Consider the following 22,818-nt stretch of genomic DNA (forward strand, 5'->3'; position numbering starts at 1 on the left):
GCCCCAGTGGCCTAATGGATAAGGCACTGGCCTCCTAAGCCAGGGATTGTGGGTTTGAGTCCCATCTGGGGTGTGTATGAACAGAGTGGAGCTGTAGATTGAAACCATCCTCTGCTATGTTTTTTAGATAACTGGATCCTTTGAAATGTCATCCAAGAACAGGCTACTCCCCAAAGACGCAGAGAAGCAACCCTCTTGCCCGCCACAAAATACCCCAATGGATACAAGGACAAGCACCCCTGCTGACTGGTTCAATCCCTGGCTGCTCCAGTCTTCTTGTCAAATATCCTTGGGTAAGATACTAACTCCTAAGTTGTTCTCCGATGTATTCATATGTGTCTAAATGTTAGATAGAAAGCACTTAAGCATAGGAAAAAAAAGTAAATGGGTGAATGATGCAGGTTTAATTAAGAGCTTTGGTTGCAAAAACAGTTTTGTTTTTCTAAAAATCCACTGATTGCTGGTTTATTTGAGTTCTTTCCAGCAATCTAGTTAGCCATGACAGTGGTTTTGGTAGATGTATAATTTAAAAGCATTAGTTCAAGCACAGACAATATTTAGTTAACATTGGCGGTGCTGAGATGAGATATTGGTGATGGGTTTAGTTGGAGGTTATGGCCTCAAAATCAAATTCTGCTCAAGTTGTCCTAAAATCTTGGGCCCATTCTGGTGTTGCTAGTCAGCAAAGACAATGAAATGCAGGGAAGAGCCACAAAGAAGCAAACTTATTAGCACATGTAAGTTAACTGCAGGTACAGGAAGTTACGTTCTTTTAATGTTACACTGTAGCCCATGCGCCTTTACAGACATGCAAGTGCATCATAAAAAGGAACCTCTTATGGGTTATTGAAAATACAATGAACGGACTCAGGTACAAAGATGATGCTTAAAAAATAATTTATTTGCAATAAATTAAATATTTAAAATATAACAGAAGTCATCGATTTTGCAGCCACTTTTCGTTTCACAATACAGCCACAAATCTTTATTCATAACGTTTGCTTTATGTGCCTTTAGATGAATTGTTTTGTAAAGCCCATGCCCCTCGACAACAGAGCCTCCACCTCCACCCCTTTCAAAATCCTTTTATTAAAAAAAGAATTATAATTAAAAAAAACAACCATTTATTAAGTTTGTTTTTTCTGAAGTCTCATAGTTAATGCAGATTATTTTCATGTTTTCAGACAAGGCTCAATTGGCCCTAAAACATATGTACAACTTCACATACTGGATCTATTTGCCTTCAAAGTATGCAAACGCTTTCTTAAAACCTGTGGCTGCTAGTAGATTTCATTAAAACCCTGAGTACCGTATTTCAACTCTACCCCACACCGAGTCCTCTTGCTTTGCCTGAGCACAGCATTAGTGAACACTGAGACACACCAATCTCCTTTTTTTAAATATAAACTGCAGAAATAGTTTAGTGTGGCTTACATATATCTAAAAAATATTACATTATAATAACAATCCCAAATGTTCACACAGGAAATGCTTTACTATATTAGTTCATTATTAGGAACTAATCACATGTCAGCATTCTCTGCAAACGATTTCACCCGCAACCCTTTTGAGGCATTTAACACAACATGTCCTGCACAGTAATGATCGCTATTACAACAATGAAGTCTGTAGAAGCACGAGAAGAGGAGAGCACGCCTGATCGCGTTGCTGTTTTCCCCCCGACAGAAGACTGCGAGGCTTTCAAAAGTTTAAAAATCACCTTCTGGCTTGATAAATAAGGTGGCTGGTTAGATTTTCAAAAGCAAAGTGAAGATATGATACTCCAGAGAAAGCACCTTTGTAAAAATAAAAGTACAATATGATCTTTTCGGGTTTTTATATAAGATACAACATTTAACATTATTCTAAAGCCAATGTTGAAGCAATCATGAATGGACATTATAGCTAGATCAAGACAACTTACTTAAACTATGTGTTGAAAATTACATTTGTATAGAAAACACACCTTAATGTCTCTATATTATAGTGTAACGCAGCTATGATGACTAGTTGTAGGGGTTCAAATAAATAGCACTTGTTTAATGAGTCCAACATATTAATAAATTACACTTTAACAACCAGCACATTTTTTACATGTGCTGTTAAAAAAAATAAAAAGTCAAAAGTGCAACCAAGGGCATAGTGGCATTTTACATCATTAAAATGTTTTGGAGCGTTTTCACCACCAGTGCCAGTCCAACAATCCCAGAAGCATGGAACATTTCTTTGTAGCTATTCCCCTCTCCTCCACCGAGCAGCAGATTTCTCCTCAAATTTAACAACAATTCAGAGTCAGCGATGTGATTAAATGAGACTTCTGTCCTGAAAGTGCAATCATTTCTATCCAGAGGGGAGCCCTCCCAGAGGTATCCTCCTTTAAAGCTGTGCAGTTGACAACCCACCTGGGGCGCTCAGCCTGTCAAAGACCGTGCTGAAGTGTAGTGATAACAGAGAACGCTCTCAGGATGACTCGTGTCCATGTCTGCTGGCCTCAAGAATTAGTTATCCAGTGCGCTTGCTCCTCCGTTGGCAGCCTTGCCTTTTGATTTGCCAGAAGAGCGGAAGGAGAAGCGTTTGATGAGGCGCCGGGAGAAGCTGCCAGACTTTTTACGGCTGATGTTTGGTGCGGCGGTGAAGTTATTGCCCAAGTTGGAGATGTCTTCGTGGGACTGGCTGAGGCAGGACTCTTTCTCTCGATGTCTTCTGCGGAAAAGCAGCTTCGTCCCGCTCTGCAAAAAGCCCACTGCAGGAAACATCGCAAATGAATTCAATTATTTCACAACATACATTACAAACAATCCATGCATTTTTGCGACAGGCTGCTGATAACAAAGTGCCTGAAGACATCATCTAAAACTGGCTCTCTAAGTTCTCTGTCATGTGTAGACACAACACTGACTCATCCCTTGAGTTTGGAGCCTTTTTTTGGGTGAGCAATTCATAGGTCAGTGTAACGTAGCTTACCAAATTCTAAGAACTGGACTGAAAATGAGCGAAGAAGCAGAAAATGTCCAAAGGAAACTTTGAAAGACCTTCAGAAAGGTCGAATAACTATTGTTAAAAAGCACTTTGAAAATACAGCAAAGTCTGGCTCCTTGGAAGCAAAATATAAAGAAATTAGGGGTGGCTTACTATACTTATTACTGCTTCTCCCACTCCTCTGCATCACCATTCAAATTTAATTATACTGTATGAAAAAAATAAATTAAATTACAAACAAACACACATTAGTTTGGTTTTGTAGATGCTGCAGTATGGCCTCTAGAGGGCAGCAGCAGTAGAGGAAATGACTGTGTTAAATCTGTGAATTGAACCTGAAGTTCTGATGTTACGTAAGGCTATGAAATATTTGTTTGCATATAAAATACACTGTGCCGTTTTTGATATAAAAAAAACCAGTGAGACATGAAAATGAAATTTAAAAGCAAAACGTCTTTGAGATTGAAAAAAATGTAAAACTGCTTTTGAAATGTTTTAATGACAAAAAAGAAACATATTTGAATAATTTACAGAATATTTCAATAGCTGAATAATGTTTTTACAATTACGCTTTTCTGCGAGACGTTACTGAGAACTGGACCTCTGATTCTTTACAGCACAGACTGCCTGCGTTACCTTTATGGTCCTTGAGACTGCGGGTTTCCAAGGCACCAGTGGAGCCAGTATCTGATTCCACATCGTCCACAGAGGGACGCTCTGATACGTCAGAGGGCGTGGTTTCATCTGGGTCATGGTGACGCCCTGACCCGTAATGGTTGCCGTGCATGGCTGCGTCCATGGCTGCAGCGTAGCCACTTGATAATGCACAGTTATCTTCAGAGAGTGGAACCTGAAGCAGAGAAATGTCACTACTGAAATTACACGCTATTACCCCGTATATGATGATTAAATTCAAATATACCACAGTGTGTGTATATGTGAGTACTCTCAGAGTATCACGATTATCAGCACACTTTCATTTAGCGAGGTTGTCGAGTGCTCCTGACACGTTTTCACAGATTCTCGGGCTAAAATCAGGTCAGAAGATTCTCATTCTTCTATAAAGTGGTCCATGGGGGGGGGGCTGTGGACTAAATTTAGATCACACTCATTCTGCCTGGCTCCTCGTTGTATTTTACAGTAGATTCCCAGCAGCAGTAGCAGCAGTTATTAAGGCTTACAGCTCATTTAATATAAAGACTGAAGGTTGGACTATTTCCTGTCAATCATTATACAGGTAACTGATGACCATAAAATAGCTGAAGTTTTCAAATCAAACTCAAAGCACGTGTCTATTAAGACGCCGTTTTCACTCTCTGACCTTTGACACGCCCGAGATGATTAGCGTGCTCCTTTTCGTCGGTGTCTTCCGTGCTGCCCTGGACGCAGACTCTGTCAGCTGCCGTATGGCGGTTTCTGCAACAGGATCCAGGCCATTAGAGAGGCGGCTGCTCTCTGAGCAACAAAAAACACAAATATGTAAATCAGCACTATACTAGCAGACCACCATGTACTATTTTTTTTTATATATTGCTGAATTAACTGGTGTTGCACTACATATCAGTTTGTGCTTATCTTTTATCTGTTCTGTGTCAGCGATTAGCTTCCCGGTTCACCAAAAACAGCACGTAACTCCAACCCGTGTGCGAGTTATGTGATGCTTTTGAAAAGGATTACCTGCATGGAGCACACGATGCGTACTCAGAGTGCATTCCTCTCGACTCGTGTTACTCTGCTGCGTGTTGCTTATCCTACTTTGCATCTGTTATGTAAAACAAATCTGGTTTTCAGGGTAGAACTCACTGCTTGGGTTGGGGCTGCTGCTCCTTCTGCTATCAGGCAGGACGGTGGGTTTCTTCTCATTCACCTCCACTTTAGACGGCGAACGCAACGGGGAGTCACCTGGAAGGGAACGCTGCTATTTCATTTCTTATTATTAACACTGCTAAAAAAAACTCATCAGGCACCTGCCCTGCCTGGTTTGGTGACATGCTTTGCCTTGTCAAACGCACCTGGACTGCGATCGAGTTTAGGTCGGGATTGGACCGTCGTGACGGTGGTGACGATGGTTCCGTCTGGCATGATGGTTCGGTCCACGTCAACTTTCTTGGTGGGGGTGAGAGAGGAGCGAAGTAGCAGAGCTCTGTGGGCACTGCTAGGCTCCTCTGTTTCTTGGTACAACAGCTGGAAGAGGAAAAAAAAACAAAAACTGTATGAGCTTGGTTCTGCTGGAGGTTTCTTCCTGTTAAAAGGGAGTTTTTCCTTCCCACTGTCACCAAGTGCTTGCTCAAAGACGACTGCCTGATTGTTGGTCTTATATAAAGCACCTTAAGCCGACTGTTGCTGTGCTTTGGCTCTATATATAAATTGAAAATTAAGTTATTAAGTTATTAAGAAATGACAGCATTTGTCAAATGAAATGTTACCCCAAAGAGACAAAGCATGTTTATGCTAATTTTCTCTCTCTTTAAAGACAATGTGGACTACAAGAAAGGCAAAAAAAAAGCAACAAGTTGGCTGCTGGAAAATCTACAAGAGATCTGACACAGCGATCATAAGAATGACAATGGATTTTGTATGAGCTGTTACACAACACTGCCTCTTTTGTTGGGAATCTTTGATAAAGTCCAGATCTAGATAATAAACCGTAATGCAACTTTCGTTCTGCGTCAAAGCACAAGTAAGAATTTCAAACACTTCCCTACACTCTTACAAAAATCGAACTCGTCTGGTCACTCACCTCAGCGGTGATGACAGCGTTTGGCGTTGAGTCTTGGCCAGACCTCATGGACAATACGTGCTGCCCAGTGGGAACTTTGCCCTGGATGTCCAAGGCAATAGAGGCGTGACCCGGCAGGAATTCTAATCACATTTAAACACAAAAAGAATATAAACAATTGTACAAAAAGCAAAAAGGTCTTTCCTTTTACTGTAGTTCTGAGGCCAAAAAAAACGATCCTCCCCAGACATCACAAAATGCTAACAAAGACAGTGAGTCTGCCAGTACTGCATTTTCAGCACTGATGACTTTGCTTAAGCTGTAATATGTTCCTGCTGATCAGGTTTCTGAGAAGCAGCCAGTAGTAAATTGCTATTGAACTATGCCTTACGTTCCCGTTTGCCGCTCCGCTCCAGAAGTCTCACTCTCAGCTCTTTGGTTTCTGGGCCCAGCTCCCTTCAAACACACAGGAAACAAATGAGTTAGCATTACAGTGAAACTCCATTATCCAAGTATTATTATTTCGATTAAATAAGTTTCTTTCTATAGCCATTACTTCTCTGGAAAATTAATACTAATAAAAATATTTTAACTACTTGATTGTGACTGTGAGATTATGAGCTGAAGAAATTAATGTTGTTAAATCTTAATTGGAGCATTAAAATAAAAGATCCCCAAAACTGTTGCAACTTTAGAAGGAGTTTAGAAGAAAATATTGTGGTCTTGTAGGACTCACTCACAGCTAGAAGCTTTAATGTTGACCTATTATGCTTTCCCTTGTTTTCTGTACTATATATGCTGTCACAGAGGTGGAGGCTCATGCTAACTTGACCAAAAGTTTCATAATGAGGTCTAGTCTTCAGATCAGGCTTTAACACCCAGTTTCAGACATTTCTTTCTACTCTTGGATTTGTGAGGGAGAGCTCTGGCTGCGAGCACAGCAGCTCCACCACCTGCTGTTCAGACCTTCTGGTTGTAAGGGGCAGCCAATCAGAAGAAACGAGGATTATTTTAAACTGTGAATCATGCAAAGCTCCTCTAGCAAAGTGCAGGAATAAAATGGGGGCTGCAAATGAGGCCAATAGGTCGCCTGCAAATGCATCACAATCATTATACCCTGAATCTAACATGAATCTGGTTTCTAACATGGCAGCTTACAGAGTAATATCTTCACTCCATTCGAGTGCAGCATTGGCACTGCTGGGCACAGGCAGGAAGCGGGTTGTTCTCTCTGTAGACGGTTGGTCCAGGCTCAGGACACAACACAGCTCCCCTGATTTAGACCACTGACCTGCAAAACACACGATGACGCAATGAGACTTCGGTAATCAGCAGGAAGCTGTGCAGAAATGATCTGACGCTGGGGGAAAATATCTGACCTTTACTTAAGGTCGCCCTGAGCTGCCGGAGGAGTAGTCGTCTCACCAAGACACTCTGGGATACAGAGTTTAATCCCACTGAGAGACTGTCCATGGGGGCCTGGGAGTGTGCAGGAAGGGGGGTGGAGAGCTCAACAGTGAAACAGCTTTAAGCACATCATCTTTTTTATTATATAATATATACACCTTTTAGTTATTTGTCTCATTAAAGGCAGTAAATTTCTCACCAAAGGACTGGACGTCCTGAGATTGAGGACCATGGCTGGCTGAGTGCTGAACAGAGTATCTTCTATCAGACCCTTAATTGTGTCTATGTCTGCTTCACCTTCAGTGCCCTGTGAAGAAAAAAATACACTTATTACTCAGTAATGGTTAACCAACACCCGCTGAACCAAACTAACTACAGCCACAAATTGAGGGTTTATTTATTTCATCTCAATTCTAACAGGATCCCAAAGGAAAAAAATACTGTAGCTTTAATCTGAAAGCATTTTCACCTCTGTGGGGCTGAACCAGCCTTGATACTTCACTCACACTGGGCTTGCTACATTGTATAAAACATAGGCTTTTTATATTCCTGTACGGTGGACGTCATTAGTCAACACAATGTCTTATGCTAAGTATTTGTTTCCTTTTTATTTTATTAACGTTGTTACTTCCTCAGACAAATGGCATTTAATGGCATGCCCATTTATATAACAATATTAAACAACGGCACTTCCTTCGTGACTCATCATGGGTTTAATGGGATGGAAAGTCACTTGCATGCAAAACAGCGCATGCTGATTTACGAAGACAAATTAGCTACGGGAAATTTTTTAATGTGCGTTTCCTTTTTTTTTTTTCTTTTGTTAATAACACATGCATGCTTTTAATTTGAAAAATGTGACAGTCACTGACAGCAGTGACATCAAATTAGTGCCATTAGTGGTAAGCGTTCCCACCCGTCTCTGCAGCTTGCATGGAGAGACGGTCAGAGAAAACGACGGCTGCTTGGAAAGACTCCAGGATATCAGCAGCCCCTCATCCTCCACCTCCTCCAAGCACGCCACAACCTGATGGAGGTAGACGGAGCAGGGGGGCAGGGACGGATAGAAAATAGTAACAGGCAGTTATAACATAACACATAATCTCTGTGCAGCGAATTATCATTAATAAATAATAGTCTTACTTTACAATGCATCAGGTAACAGGTAGCAGAAAAACATTTCACATTTAATGACCACTGCAATGAGGGCACAGATGACATGCGACTGTCTGTGTAAATTTTCACATTTGAATAACAATGCAAATCATGCTCTAACATTTGTTTTTTTAGAGGTCTGGTCTCCCGTGTACAAATAGCTAAAATCCAGGTGCAGTGCTTCAGGTACCTTTGCCACCACAGGTGCTATAGTGATCTGATAGGTGTCCATGGAAATGGCAGCTGGCGACTGCTGGGTGACCGTCACGGGTAACATGACCCTGTCTACTGAACAATTACAGTGCAAAATCTGCAAAATAAAAAGAGAGGAGGACAAATACTCATGCACACATACACTCAAAATGCACTGCTCCAGATGTCACAGGTATAAGCAAAGATTACTAACCATTCGGTTTGCTGACTGGTCAGTGCAGCTCACGCTTTCTATTGCAGAGGCAGCACTTATCTGGAGGCTGCTGTCAAAAGTGATCTGAATGGAGCTCTGGCAGAGACAGAGGAAAAGAAAAATGTCCCAAACATTACACACGAGAAAGAGAAAAGAGACTTGGAGATGACAAAAGATGTAACAGTGCAGGGATACAGCCTTTAATGCAGCTGACTAGCAGCTGGGTATGTGGAACTTGCTTTATGGATCTTTGATCATATCATAAAGTAAAATGCTAATTAATCCTGATATTTAATGCATTTAAACAGTACCTGCTCACATAGCTCTTCCTAGATAGACACTCACATAAGACAGTGACTGTGTCGTTCACATGTTGCTCATATAATGCAGTCTTTAAAAAGTAAGAACTACTGTTTGTTCCTGTTTGTACACTTCCCTGTTAAAGCAACCACACTGTCTTTGCAGAAGCCAAAATGTTCCTTATAGCTGTAGTAACCACAACACACAAGTTACTTAAGTTACAAGGTGCAAGTGAAAAGACTGATAGTAGAATTCACATATATCTATAGTCACTCTTGTAAGTGCTATACGGCTATAAAAAGGCCGTGCTGAACAAATGCATGCAAATGCATTATTGAATTTACACTTCATGGCTGACCACAATTGTGATTTAAGCCCAGGCAGCTGCATGGATTAGTGGGCTCAAATGAAAAATGTCCGAAAATACTAGCAAAAAACCCAAGACATGTAGTGGTAATTGTGTTAATAATAAATTATTATAAGGTTTTATATAATCCTTTTTTTGTAATCCTTCAGAAGTTGGGAGATTTAATGCTCCTGGCTGCTGAGAAAACCCCATGTCTCCGACCTCGTAGCAGCATCTATTTATCAAGTCGGTGCTTACTCGAGCTTACAGCCGGGCACGTTTTCCTGTGTGGAGGACAGCCCTAACAAGAGGAAGAAGCAACTCGGTTTTAAGAAAAGATTCAGCACAATCGCACGGGCACAGCGGTGACCTACTATCACTATGTGTGCGTGTGTGCCAGAAGATCTGTTTTACTGGACAGCTTTAACTGAGACATGCGAGAAAACAAAATCCCCTATTGTCATAGCATATGTTCCACTAGGTCCAAGTCCAATCTGTATCAAACACAACAGCGGAGGCGGGGCAGAGGTGGGAGGATGATATAACAAAGTTTGTGGTGTGCGTGCGAGTGTGTGTCTGTGTGTGTGTCACTTATTGCAGCCAGAAGGGCAGGAAGCCAAGTGCAATGCCGCAAGCTTACGTAGGTTCCCCTGGACTAACACTGCAGTCACATGACCGCAGCGTACAACCGGCTGTGTTTACTTCGGTTGGCTGGAGCCTCTAAAACTGCTCAGTCACCCAACTGTTCATTTGGTTTAAAGTGCAGAGCAAATATGATATATCAGATTGAGAAATACAGCTTAAACCCTGTCTGTGTCGCTGCAGGCAGACACATTAGCATCTTTGCCATGGAACTAAATGGAGTCATCCAGCAGAAATTATTACGAGGAAGGCACAGCAAAGTCCATTTTTTTAAACTGCTTTTACAACATTTTGCCTGTATTAGATGGCTTCTAGTGTAATTATAGAGTAAATATGAGAAGACAGGCAACAAAGCCGCCTGGAGTGAAATGAGGACATCACACTTTGATCGCCACCAGAAAACAAAAAAACACCCTCGAATCCAGAGTCAGATTTCTGGCGAGTCAAACTGCACTTACAGCACAGATTCGTGTTTGTGTGCATCAAACTTGCTAATTTGTGTTGAAAGGAAACTGACAAATTTCCTTTTTTTTCTTTTGCAAATGACTTCAGTAAACATGGCAGCAAAATATTGCCAGCATGTGTCAATCACTCATCATTCATAGGGAAAAGAAGGCTGGCTCGCTCCAGCTTTGTTCATGATTTCGGTTAAAAATCATTTTCTATTCTTATCTTTTTTCCAGCACTATCCGTTTTTGGGTTTGTTGTAAGATGTGCCTGAAAAATTATTATGGGAAAATATTCAGCCATTATCGTTTACTGTATTTTAGCAAGTTAATAGAATATCTAATTAGTGGTAGGTTTATGGTTTCTCTTCCTTCCAGGGAGTTTACACTCATTGGCTTTATAGGGAGCCATCTGCTGCACTGTGGTGTTTTGTATCCTCCTTGGCAAAGGCTACAGACCTCATTTTGTCATGGAGAGGGCAGTGCTAGTAGCATGGCCACTGATTTGTCCTTGTGATCCACCGCTGCTCAACAGAGTGTATGTGAGGGGTATTTCTGGGTAGAGACAGTTCCTGAGGACATCCATAGTGTCACTTCAGGTTTGTCAGCATCCCCCCCTTTGGGTCTAACTGGCTGAACGCCTCTGAAAAGCATGTGGGTCAACCAGAAATACACTCCCCCACGGCTTCTGATGACCCTCATTTTCCTTCCCTATATTTTACATTATCTGAGCTTCCTGCTACAACAATGTTCGTGCACAGGAATTAGTTAAAAGAAAAAACATACATGAAAATTATTATTGATGTAATTACTCGAAATGGCAAAATAACAGACAGCGTCTGTGTGAGGGCAATGTCAACAAACTGAATGCGTGCATGCTGCCATACTAAAAACAGCCAGAGGGGTACACCTTGGACAGCTCTCCGTGCAGCCCTATGATGGACCATGATGGACACGGAGAAACAGACAAGTGTTAGCTCTACAAATGGAACTATATATACTGTCTCCACTTTTTCTATCAATAATGCAACAAAAATTTGCATTTTTTGTATAGACTGTATAAAAGATGGATGGAGCCACTGTGACTTTACCCACTGCTTGCTATGAAGCCTCGATCTGGGTAGTTTTTACTATCACCATCTGAAATTGGATGTGACAGGTTAGGGGTGTATCTGACTGAGAAACAAAGGAAACTGTAAGCCCATTAGCTAATTAGTTGAAGCTGATCCTAGATAATTGTCTTTCTAAATGTTAGAATTGAACAGAATTTACAAAATGGACTTCATGTTCTATTTAACATACCTGACACTAGCCACTAAGCTGAGATTTTTACTGACATCATAGAGCAAGCAGGCACACCTAGAAGTCTTTTTGCAACCAGAGGAGTCGCTCCCTGTTGCCCATTAAAAAGACCATCATTTTTTTATATTGTCTACTATTTTTTTCTACAGCTTTATTGCTTCATTATCTCACAAGCTATAAATCTGGAAGTGAGAGTACAAAGAGAGGGAGTTCGTGAGGTTTCTCCTAAAACCAAATGGCTAACATGTGAGATCAACATGCTGTTGTCAGTACTTTTTTTTACTCTTTTATGAAAGCCATAGTTTTTTAGTCTGTTTTACAGTATACTGTTGTGCCAAAAGAATTTGCTACACTAGCTGCTCTACTTACAATAAAATGTCCAAATATATCAAACCTGTCCTTTTTACTAACCATTACCTATTCAATTACATGTTTTTTAAAAATATTTTTTAACTAATTCACTAGTTCGACATATACCAAATATCCATCCATCCATTTTCTTACACTCGCTTTTACGCTTAGCCCTCGCTTCACCACGACAGACCAGTACAGTGTTAACATCACTGCAGCCGCAGCACCAATTTGTCTGTCGACCTGCCGCTCCCCTCTCCCCTCACTCGTGAACGAGACCCAGAGATACTTAAATTCCTCCACTTGGGGCAGTAACACATCCCTGAGCAGGAGGGGATACTCCACCCTTTTCCGGCTGAGGACCATGGTCTCGGACCATGGTGCTGATTCTCATTCCTGCCTCTTCACAGTAGGCCAGTGTGAGCTAGATGCCACCACCTGATGAAGCCATTATTACTACTAAAAGACTGATAGTACAATTCACATATATCTTTACTTACTCTTGTAAGTGCTATATGGCTATAAAGAGGCAGTGCTGAACAAATGCATGCAAATGCATTATTGAATTTACAGTTCATGGCTAACCACAATTGTGATTTAAGCCCAGGCAGCTCTGTGGATTAGTGCAGCGGTCCCCAACCCCCGAGCCATATAAAAATTATGAACAGAATCAGTCACAAAGGGCAGCCCTGGTGGAGTGTCCGAAAATACTGGCAAAAAAGCCCAACACCCACCATGTGAAAGCTTTCACAGGTTTCACAGTAGTCCTGTGAAAAACTTAAGAGGAATTAAGAAAGGAACTAGCAGCCAGGTGCTGCTGATCAAATGCACTTTGCTAATCAAATACACTTTGCTGGTATGTCCACTCCTGTGGACATACCAGCATTTTCACCCCAAGGTCAGAGCATGCAATGCTCAGACTAGGGCTGGGCGATATGGCCTAAAATTCATATCGCGATATAATTTGAAGCATGTGTGATAACGATATATATCACGATATAATCTTTTCTTCTGTATAACGTATTTTCCACACTATAAAGCACACTTAAAATCCTTTAATTTTCTCAAAAATCGAGAGTGTGCCTTATGTATGAATTCTGGTTGTGCTCACTGACCTTGAACCGATTTTGGCGTGTAGAAATCTGTTAAAAAATGTTTTAGTACAACTTTGGTAAGCCTGCTGATGGACTGCTTGATGGATTGTCAGAGCATTACGGCTGCCGTAGTGAGGAGTAATCTGGGTCCAAAACTCTGTCCCCTTCAGGTCCCAAAGTCAAACGAACACTGAGAGTTAAAAACAGTCTAAATTCTTTCATCTTTAATTAAATCATCAGCGTTGCTGCTTTATCGGGTGTAACAATTAAGTTTAACATCCATGCATCCATGAAAACAGAATTTATTAAATTTAACGGAGTTAGAAGTTAACAGGAAGTTAGCTCGCTAGTTTACACCTAAACATTTCATACCATGTTCTGACAGAGATTTTTGAAACTAATTAAAACATACAGCTCTGCTACCACTTCCAACATAAGTGAAGACAGAAACACTAAACAGCAGTGGCGTTTGCAGGGTTACCGAAGTTGGACTACCTGGTATATAATGTTGTGCTACGTGATTGCTAGCGACACAGCTATGTTAGCATAACACTAGCACAGTGAAGCTGGAGGATGAACGTCAACTTTTTTTCCACTCGATAAAAGTTAATGTGAGGGATTCTGGTGGTCAGGGACAAATGCAATTGCATAGCAGGATGCTATACACGGGCCAAACTTCAGTTAGAAGAACATAATTTACTGATGATAATGGTTGTAGCCGCTGTGATACTTTCTACCAAAACAGGCGCAGCTTGATGACATCATCAACATGCGCTATCGCGATATAGTCAAAATCTCTATCGTTGGCCAAATCTATATCGTTTCTATCGTATATCGTTTATATCGCCCACCCCTAGCTCAGACTATGCAAACCCAAGAACTACATCTCAGACTCTACAGGCATCAGGTAGCATGTTAAATGTTAAAAGTTCATGACAGTACAGCTAGAAAAAGACTGAACCAGTGTAGCTTGTTTGGAAGGGTTGCCAGGAGAAAGTCTCTCCTATTTAAAAAGAACATGGCAGCTTAGCTTTGCAAAGCTGCATCTGAACAAACCACAAGATTTCAGAAACAGTGCCCTTTGGACAGATGAGACGTTTGCTCAAAATGCACCGCCACATTTGGAAAACACCTAACACAGCATATCAGCACAAACTCCTCATACCAACTGCCGAGCACGGTGACGGAGGGGTAATGATATGGGCTTCCTGTGTTTTGCACCCCCAACGTATGGGTACCCCGTAGTCTTTCAGTTCATAGTGAACTCCTCTGTATACCAAAGTATTCAAAACTTGGCTGAAATGTATCATGCAACAGATTTCAATCATAGCAGAATATCAACAAGAAAATTGGCTGAAAAAAAGAAAATTACCAAGGTTTTCCAACAGCCCAGTCGAAGTCCAGACCTCAAATCAATTCAATCTGAAGAAAGCTGTGCATAAACAAATGCCTGGAAACCTTGATGGACTGAAGCAGTTGTACAAAGTCAGCCTAAATTCCTCAAGAGTGATGTGAGAGAGTGATAATGATAAAAAAAAACGAGTGCTGCAAGTTATTACTTCTATAGACTCTTTTAGAAACTACTGAATCAGGGAGTGTTCTTAGCTTTTGATGGGACTGCACCGAGTCCCATTAAAACTTTTTTTCTACAATATACCTAAGGATTGTAAAAAGTTGCAGTGAATCTGGAAAGACAGTAGTACTTTGAGTATCCAGTAATCCATCTTCACTTCAGAATTTGTTCAGGTACTATTAAATTTACATGTTGGATATTAGCTGTGCCTATTTAAATGCTGAGTCATAGCAGCCTCAGAAAGAAGTTGGCATAATAGTAGATTTTGGCTGTTCAAATAAAACTGGCTGGTGAAGATGGAGCTCATCATTAGCTCTGACTAAAGGATAAAAAGGTTGGTTTCCTGCACTATGGTATCAAATCAGTGCTGAGTGTTTAATGTCCCCTGTTGTTAAGAAGGAACCTACTTGAGAATAATCATAGGGCATTAATCATCTACCAGCAGCTCTCAGAGGGAGAAGAAGCGAACTGTGTCCTCAAGCTATTCACCAGACTCTTTATAATTGCAGATTGTGAATATACAGGGAGCTTCCTTCCCTGCAGATGTACGCTCGTTTTGTCCTCCCCTACCACTCAGTAATGATGGCTTGACAGCATGTGTCAGCTGCACACACAGGCTGCTGATGCCTTATGATCTGCACGTCTGGGGCGGCCAACCAGTCCAGTCCTTCAAGACTCCTCTACAAACTAATCCGGCCAGAGACATCTGAGTAGCTCCATGTCAAGTCATTTCTTCTGAGGCAAGATTATATCCAGAGGCTCACGCTGTAAATACCTCAACAGACAGGACATTTTTGCTGGGTAAACAACTGAGAACTGCATCATGGGATTACGCCCCAAAGCTACAGGAAGAGACCAAAAACACAGACATGCTGCTGCCGATGTTTAAATTAAACCATGCTACGCAGTTCATGTCAGATCAGACGTAGTTATAGTCGGTGTTAGACGCAAGCGTTCGAGATTAATGTGCAGAATGTAAAAATCACTAGAATCTGACGCAGGAAGACATCAGAGATGACATCCTTTTGTTAACATCGCAGCAATGAGCTGTAATGAAGCCTTGGGGCCCTCGCTGGACTACAAGGACAGACGAAGCGTGAGAAGGGGGTGGGGTGGAGCTGGTGGTAACAAGTATTAGTTACTGAGACAAGAGGTAGACTCGGTGTGTCTTTTAAAACTGTGAAGAAGAATGAAGCACGGCTGGTGCTCCACCTGTTTATCCTGGGTTTGCAATCGTCTTCTCTAATCTATATCAGATACTGCGTGTCGGACACAGAAAATCAAACCTGATGGCTTTAAGTATCTGCAAAGAAAAAGCCAGACGGAGCAGGATACTAGCTTCTTTCTCTCCTCACACAACAGTCTATTTGGGTAGTATAAGCATTCTGAGCTGTGCCGTTCTGCAGCACAAATGTACTTTCAAATCATATTACATTTAAATAAGTTGCCCTCATTAGCTGCCTCAACATCCTGCAATCTCACTACAAAAGGATGAGGCATTAGTATGAGGCATTTGTTGCCGTTTATGTAACAAGCCCAAACCCCGGTGTCAGTACTCAGCCTTCTGAATCTTTTTTTCTGTGTGTGTGTCTCATCTTGTTGTTTCAAATGCTGGACATCAGGGTCAGGGTTGGGTCTGCCCTCTGGAATGTTTTGCTACAAGGACAGAGCACTGTGACAACACTGAAAATGAGCAAAACAGCAAGAGGATTCCTGGCCTTACATCACTCCCCGCTGCAGTCAACAAAATATCGACAAGCACGCCCGAGTCAGCCTTCCGGGATGAGGGATGTTCAAAACTGCACAGTCACGTCACTGACACGTAGGAAGATATCAGGAAAAAAAAAGACCCGAAGGCACTTTTTGTTTCGCTGATCTCTTTTCAATGTGGCAACAAGTGCCAAAATTTAAGAGTGCGTCAAACCAAAAACCTGCATTTTAAAATGTCAACTTTCACAATCAAGAGCAGCAAAGTCTTAAAAACTTTATGTGGTAAGGTCACAATAGCAGGCTAGATCACACTGCCTGTCATTTCAACTATTTTACTTCATAATCTGAGTATAAAACCAGTTTTCCCTGTATTAAGCTGAGGCACATTCTCAAACTCAGGTGACATTTTAAGAATTTGTTGTTTCCCGACTTCAAATGAGCCACCAGCTCATAGCTGTGTAGTTAGTGGCAAACAGGGGTTTAGTCCTGGCTAGGTAATGTCAATAAAATTCATACACTGCATGAAAGAACATTAATGTAACCACCAGGTCTGAAAATAAAGCTGTGGAAATGACTTAACCTTTGATTCTTTCTGATGAACAGCACGAGCAGCTCCTTTGACTGTCAAAAAGACTTTCAGCCGTATAGAAGCTATAAGACAGTGACCTTATTCCTCACTTACTTTATTTTACTAATAACTTTATGAGGTCGTTTCTTCATAGCCTATAATCAGACTCCAAAGAAACAACATGATGACATCCAAATGCCAATTTATGTATGATGGTCCACCTGTTTTATACACTTCGTGATAAAATACAACAGGAAGGAAGTTTTATGACAAATGAAAGAAATATTGTTAATCTGATCATTTTTAACAGATGAAATGGGACCATTAGTGCTAACTGGGGCTTATCTCCACAGGAATTTTCGGGGACTGTTAGTATGTATAGATTAAAATAATTATTGGGAAAGAATAAATCAGTAAAAATACAACTTGCTGACTGGCAGGAGGTTTGATGAACCCTTTCTGTTGCTCCAACTTGACCTTGCATGCTCAGTCAGCTTGCCTTTATTTGGATACATTTCAGCATAGTAATTATTTAAAGACCTCTGTCACCATCAATCTTAAGTGCCGGAAAAGTACTTAGGTTAATGCTATAAAGGATTTGCGTACTAATCCCCACGATGACACTGAAGCACCACTTCCCCGGTGCTGTGTTCCTCCGGGGAAGCTCATGTTTTGCCCGATGTAGAAACACAATCATGCAAGTCAGAGGAGAATATGAGTCTTTGGGACCATAATATATGTTCCCGTGTCTGTTTTCAGAGCGGCCACAGAAACCTGCCTGGCAGGTGGCAGAGCCTCGCTGTATGCGAGAAGCAAAGAATGCGAGGCGACAAGTTTCTTGCCACTTAATGCTTGCCGTATCTCCACAGCTCCTTACAGCAGGTTTTTCCAGTCTGGTTTTTACGTGGGAGGTGAACATAATACAGCTAAGACGCAGTTAACTGGCTAATAGAACACGACACTACTTAATAATGAACAACTGAATAGTGTCACATCCAACGCACCTGTTGTGGATGTTAAAAAGGACACTATGGAGACCGAAGCATGTGCCCTTTAAGCTTCAAGACAAAGACTGTTTCTTAAATTACATCCTGTGGGTGTATCTTTGAAACAAGGCACACTGGTGGTGTGGTACTTAAGAGTAATGCTCAAAGGTTCATTAAGAAACTCACATTGATTTGCATACGGCTCAGACACATTTAGAACAACAGCTTGCTGTGTTTGCAGACAGTATGACTAGCAGATATTTTATTGTGATGAATGAACTCGGGAAGCTCTGGTTCACACACTCGGCTCACAAACTAAACACCCCATGAACAAACACACACAGCCAGCTCGTCTCCGTGTCCTCCAACACCGACTTGCTTGCCCAGTGTTATAAAATCACCTCCCAGTGAACTTCAGACACTTTAATCACCCTTTTTCTGCACCTTTCTAACTGTCTAACTGAAAGTCCCTTCACTATGGTCTGAAAGCATTTCATAAGTTGGTACAGGGGTCACAGACCGCACTCACACAGTTCATGTGACTATAAATGAGCTATGAGCATGATGTTATTTATCTTTGAATTATTGTAAAATCATAAAACTTTTTATGAAGGTAAATACAGCACGCTCGGCACCTGGAAAGTCTATTGAAGAAACTGCCACTAAAGGCTCACCCAAGGTTCACTCCAGCGTTTGAGTGTCTTAGTAAATGAGAGTGTCAAAGGTCAAAGCAGATCAGCCAGCTGAGGTCATAGTAAGATAACTCGGCTGACAGCAATATAGTGAACAAAAAAGATCCAATAACCACAGGGACCTCTGACTACCAGCACAAAATGGGGTTATATGAAAGCAGGTATCGAAAACTCAACAGACTTACTCTTGCATACAAAGTGCAGGGAATGTACACTTATCTGCCACTTTATTAAGTACACCTTTTGCCTTTAGAGCTGCCCAAATTCTCTATAGCATGGATTCCACAAGTGGCTGGAAACATTCCTCAGAGATTTTGGACCATGTTGACATGATAGCAGTTGATGCAGATTTATCAGCTGCTCATCCATGATGTGACTCTCCCATCCAACCGCATCTCAAAGGCACTCTGTTGGGTTGAGATCTGGTGACTATGGAGGTCATTTGAGTACAGTGTGGTGTTGTGGTGTTCAAGAGATCCGATTGAGATGTTCTGAGTTTTGTGACATAGTGAATTATCCTGGAAGTAACCATCATCAACAATACTTAAATGGGCTGTGGCATTTAAATGATGTTCAGCTGTTACTAAGGGGCTCAAAGTGTGCCAATTGAGACTCATCAGACCAGAGCCTATATAATCTGTAGCCTCAGATTCCTGTTCTTAGCTGCCAGGAGAGGCTTGGTGTGGTCTTCTGCTGCTGTGGCCCGGAGATGCTCTTCTGCACACCTTGGTTGTAAGGAGTTGCTATTTGCATTATTGCTACCCCTCTATCAGCTTGAAGCAGTCTGACCATTTTCCTCTGACCTCTGGCATCAAAAAGGCATTTTTACCCGTCTGCCTTCAGCAACCACTCAGTTCGTTCAGTTTGAACTTCAACAGGCTGCCTTTACCATGACTGCATGCCAAAATGCTGCCATTTAATTGGCTAACAGGATGATAAGATATAGCTGAGCAGGTGTACCTAATAAAGTGACTGTGATTGTACCTCCAATTTAAAGAAACGCAAGGCAAGCAGTGTTCAAAGCTCTGTGCTCTCATTTAGATGTTTAGATTCTTATCTGTCACATAAAGCCATTAATGACCTGAAACAGATGGTGAGGCCCTGATCCTGACTCATGGGGTCAGTCTGGGGTCACAAGGAAAGACAGAAAGGGAATCAGATGCCTGAAATACTCGGTTATGAAAACAGGTGATCTTTTAAAGAAAACCAAATACTTGCATTGCAATAATGTTAATCATATTATTTCTGAATAAATCCTCTCCTATGGAAGATGTTTACTCTGGACATCTGCAGATGAGCTCTCAATCAACAAAGGTTAGGTGACCCTCACGAATCAGAAAACAAGTGCTGTTTGTTGTAGATGTTCAATGCATGTGATTGATGTTGTCTGACCCCTTTAAACTCCCCGCCAACTCATCTCTCGATAAACACACATGGATTTAAAAGTGGGGGGTGTAGAGGAGCCACCTCCGTCTGACTTTGATTCACACAGATGAAAGAACGACTTAAAGGGAGAAAGACCTTTAGGAACACTGGACACAAAGTGGCAGGCTGTCTCCAGTGCAGAACCCACTGAATCAAACATTGATGCGTTAGGCTGCGTGATAACTGATGGCCAAGGTTATGAGCTGAAGGGAGGGTGACACAGCCATTCTTTTCATTCTGCCTCTTTCCCGATGTGATCAAACACACATCTACTTCTTCCCATGAGGGTATAAGACTATTTTTATGAGGTGTGGGTGTTACTGTGGCTGTGCTGACTGCTCTTGCGTCTCCACTCTTTTGTGCATTAAATCAGAGCTGTTACGCAAGGCTCTGCCCCCCCATCCTCTTACCGATTAGACACTCCAACTCCCACACCTCCACCTCCTCTGCCTACACACACACTTCCAGCTGCACATGGGCACACTGACTGTAACAGCTCCTGCTTAACTATTTATGCCTCCACTTAATGGAGTAACCTCTTGTGCACACACACTGGCATGATGTTTAATCGTCTCTCTTGTTAAATATGATGTATTAAAAGCTTAAAGATTTCAACTCACCCCATGCCTGCAAGCTTGCTCGTTCAGAGCCTTCACCCAGGTCCTCTGAAACAGCTCCCTGAAGGACTTGAAGGAGAACAGAGAGGTCAACAAGCCTTTAACCCCGGCCTCAGATGTGGGTCGTCCATCCCGGCCGGAGCGGAGCTTCAGCAGGAAGCCCCACAAAGCTCCGGCCAAGCTCTTATTGGGATGCTGCCTCCAGGCTGGGTCTCGGCTGTGTCGCTTTGCTGCCTTCCTGGCTCTCCACAGCCGCAGCACAGTCAGCGAGTACTGGAACAACCATCCCAGCACGATGACCAAAGAGGCGAGGAAGAGACCCACCAAGCACAGCCAGCTCAACTCCTGGAGCTCCATCACCGCCTCCAGCAGCCTCTCATATCATCAGCTCCAGATGGAAATAGCAGGACTGTGAGTGGTGAGCAGATCAGCTGCTTTCAGCCTGCGAGTGGCAGCAAACAGACGGTCGCGTTGATTAATGGAGAATTTACGCATTATAACTGAGGTATTTCCCCAGAACGCGAGGACACCGTGGTTATAACGACAAGAACCAATTTTCTTATTTTAGGTCAAAATAAAAACGTGTATTAAATTAAAATAAAGATGAGGCAGTATATTAAAAAACACTGCGTTTGCGCCATGCAGGTATATAAAACATGTATATGATATCTAATAATAATAATGTAAAGAAAAGTCACATAACGTAGCTTCATACCAAGCTGAAGTTTAAGCGGTCCGAGCTGCAGGCTGCAGGTAATCGAAAACAAATGAAGCCGTGTTCATGGCGATATGGAGCGCTTCCAACAACAACTGTGTCTGTCCCATCTTCGAGCGCTCAGCGGTGCTTCAGTCTGTTTGTTGTCATCTGTCGATCCCAACACAAGCCTCCCGCTCTCCGCCTGTGCGCTACGGGCTCCGGCGCATTTAAAATCTCCGCTGGTCTCAGCTCCTTCCTCCGCAACCCCTCCGCGGCGATGATTTAACAAACAACAGCATCGGCAGACAGGTGGCGCTGCGGGGGACGGACTCAGCAACAAAACGGAAGCTGATTGGACCTTTCAAAATAAAAGGAGGAAACAAAACCGCGTTTGTGTGTGAAGGTTTTTTTTTTTTTTTAAATGAAATAAAATTTAATGTTGAAAGCACGAATACAAATATGGTAATTACTGTCAAAAGACAAAATCAATTGCCAGAGAGAACTGTCATTACAATAACAATGTAAACATGCAAAACACAGACTGCTACACAGATGCAAGCACATGAACAGTATGTGATATTAAATTAAATGTCACACTGAGAAGAGAGAAAAAACAAGGGGAGATACGTTTAATCTCAGATATCCAAATCAGTGGGAAGGTGCTTTAAAATATCACACAGTTTTGTGGTTTATTACCTTAAAGTAATTTTAAAGGTTTAATATATCATTTCAGTTCATGTAAGAAAATAACAATTTTGGTAATTTTGTAATCCTACTTTTGTGAATGAAAACTTTGGCTATGTACAAAATAACGTTGCAACACAGTTTGTCATTCTTATTTTGTCAAATCAAACCAAATGCTATACTGTGGGGATTGAGGAAATCTTTGGTTTCATCAATTTCTCAACATTAAGCAAGAATTTCTGTTTGTGCAAAATGAGCACATGTTCTCATTAATACTGAATCATACTCTAAGTAATTCTTTATAAGGATAAATGTCATACATTATCTTAAAATGTGATGTTGGTTCAATGTAGAACTGTGCCATACTTATTTACTTGGCATCGATCTGATACCAAGTAAACACAGGGCCAGTCTCGCTGGTATAGTATTGATACCAATACTAATACTTTTAACCTATAAAGGGAGATTAGGGAGAGTAGTGTGTCATGACTTATGGTGTGAATCAGCATTGATTTGCAAATTTTGAACCCATTGTAATTAGCAGTAAATCACTGTCATTATTTACTTTCCACAATTAGTTAATACAACAAAACACACCTTTCAAATTTTTATCTACTGTTTGTTTTTGGAGACCAGGAATATAAATGTGCCTGTCGCTTTAAAGGACTTTGGGTCAGCCTTTGTTCTGTAAATGTGCTATAGGCAATAAATAAAATAGA

General features: G+C 41.6%; 1 protein-coding gene and 1 non-coding gene across 3 annotated transcripts; one reads left to right on the top strand and one right to left on the bottom strand.

Moving 5' to 3' along the window:
- Positions 1–73, top strand: trnar-ccu. The gene has a single exon. It is a non-coding gene; the product is annotated as a tRNA-Arg (tRNA).
- A 752-nt stretch (positions 74–825) lies between these two features.
- Positions 826–21,709, bottom strand: c2cd2l (c2cd2 like). 2 transcript variants are annotated; one of them, XM_031760073.2, is made up of 15 exons: positions 21,434–21,709; positions 20,722–21,160; positions 8,667–8,762; positions 8,451–8,570; positions 8,022–8,132; positions 7,305–7,412; positions 7,078–7,177; positions 6,857–6,989; positions 6,090–6,154; positions 5,720–5,841; positions 4,992–5,163; positions 4,783–4,881; positions 4,301–4,395; positions 3,616–3,829; positions 826–2,743 (listed from the first exon to the last, which is right to left on the bottom strand). In XM_031760073.2, exons 2-15 carry the CDS (start codon positions 21,073–21,075, stop codon positions 2,499–2,501), a joined length of 2,034 nt encoding a protein of 677 aa, XP_031615933.1. In that variant the 5' UTR covers positions 21,076–21,160; positions 21,434–21,709; the 3' UTR covers positions 826–2,498. The 2 variants fall into 2 exon arrangements, with proteins under 2 accessions (XP_031615933.1, XP_031615932.1); XM_031760072.2 differs by having other exon boundaries at positions 827–2,743; positions 4,301–4,434.
- Positions 21,710–22,818: the final 1,109 nt, after the last annotated feature.

The sequence above is a fragment of the Oreochromis aureus genome, linkage group 10 (assembly GCF_013358895.1).
Source record: "Oreochromis aureus strain Israel breed Guangdong linkage group 10, ZZ_aureus, whole genome shotgun sequence".
NCBI lineage: Eukaryota > Metazoa > Chordata > Actinopteri > Cichliformes > Cichlidae > Oreochromis > Oreochromis aureus.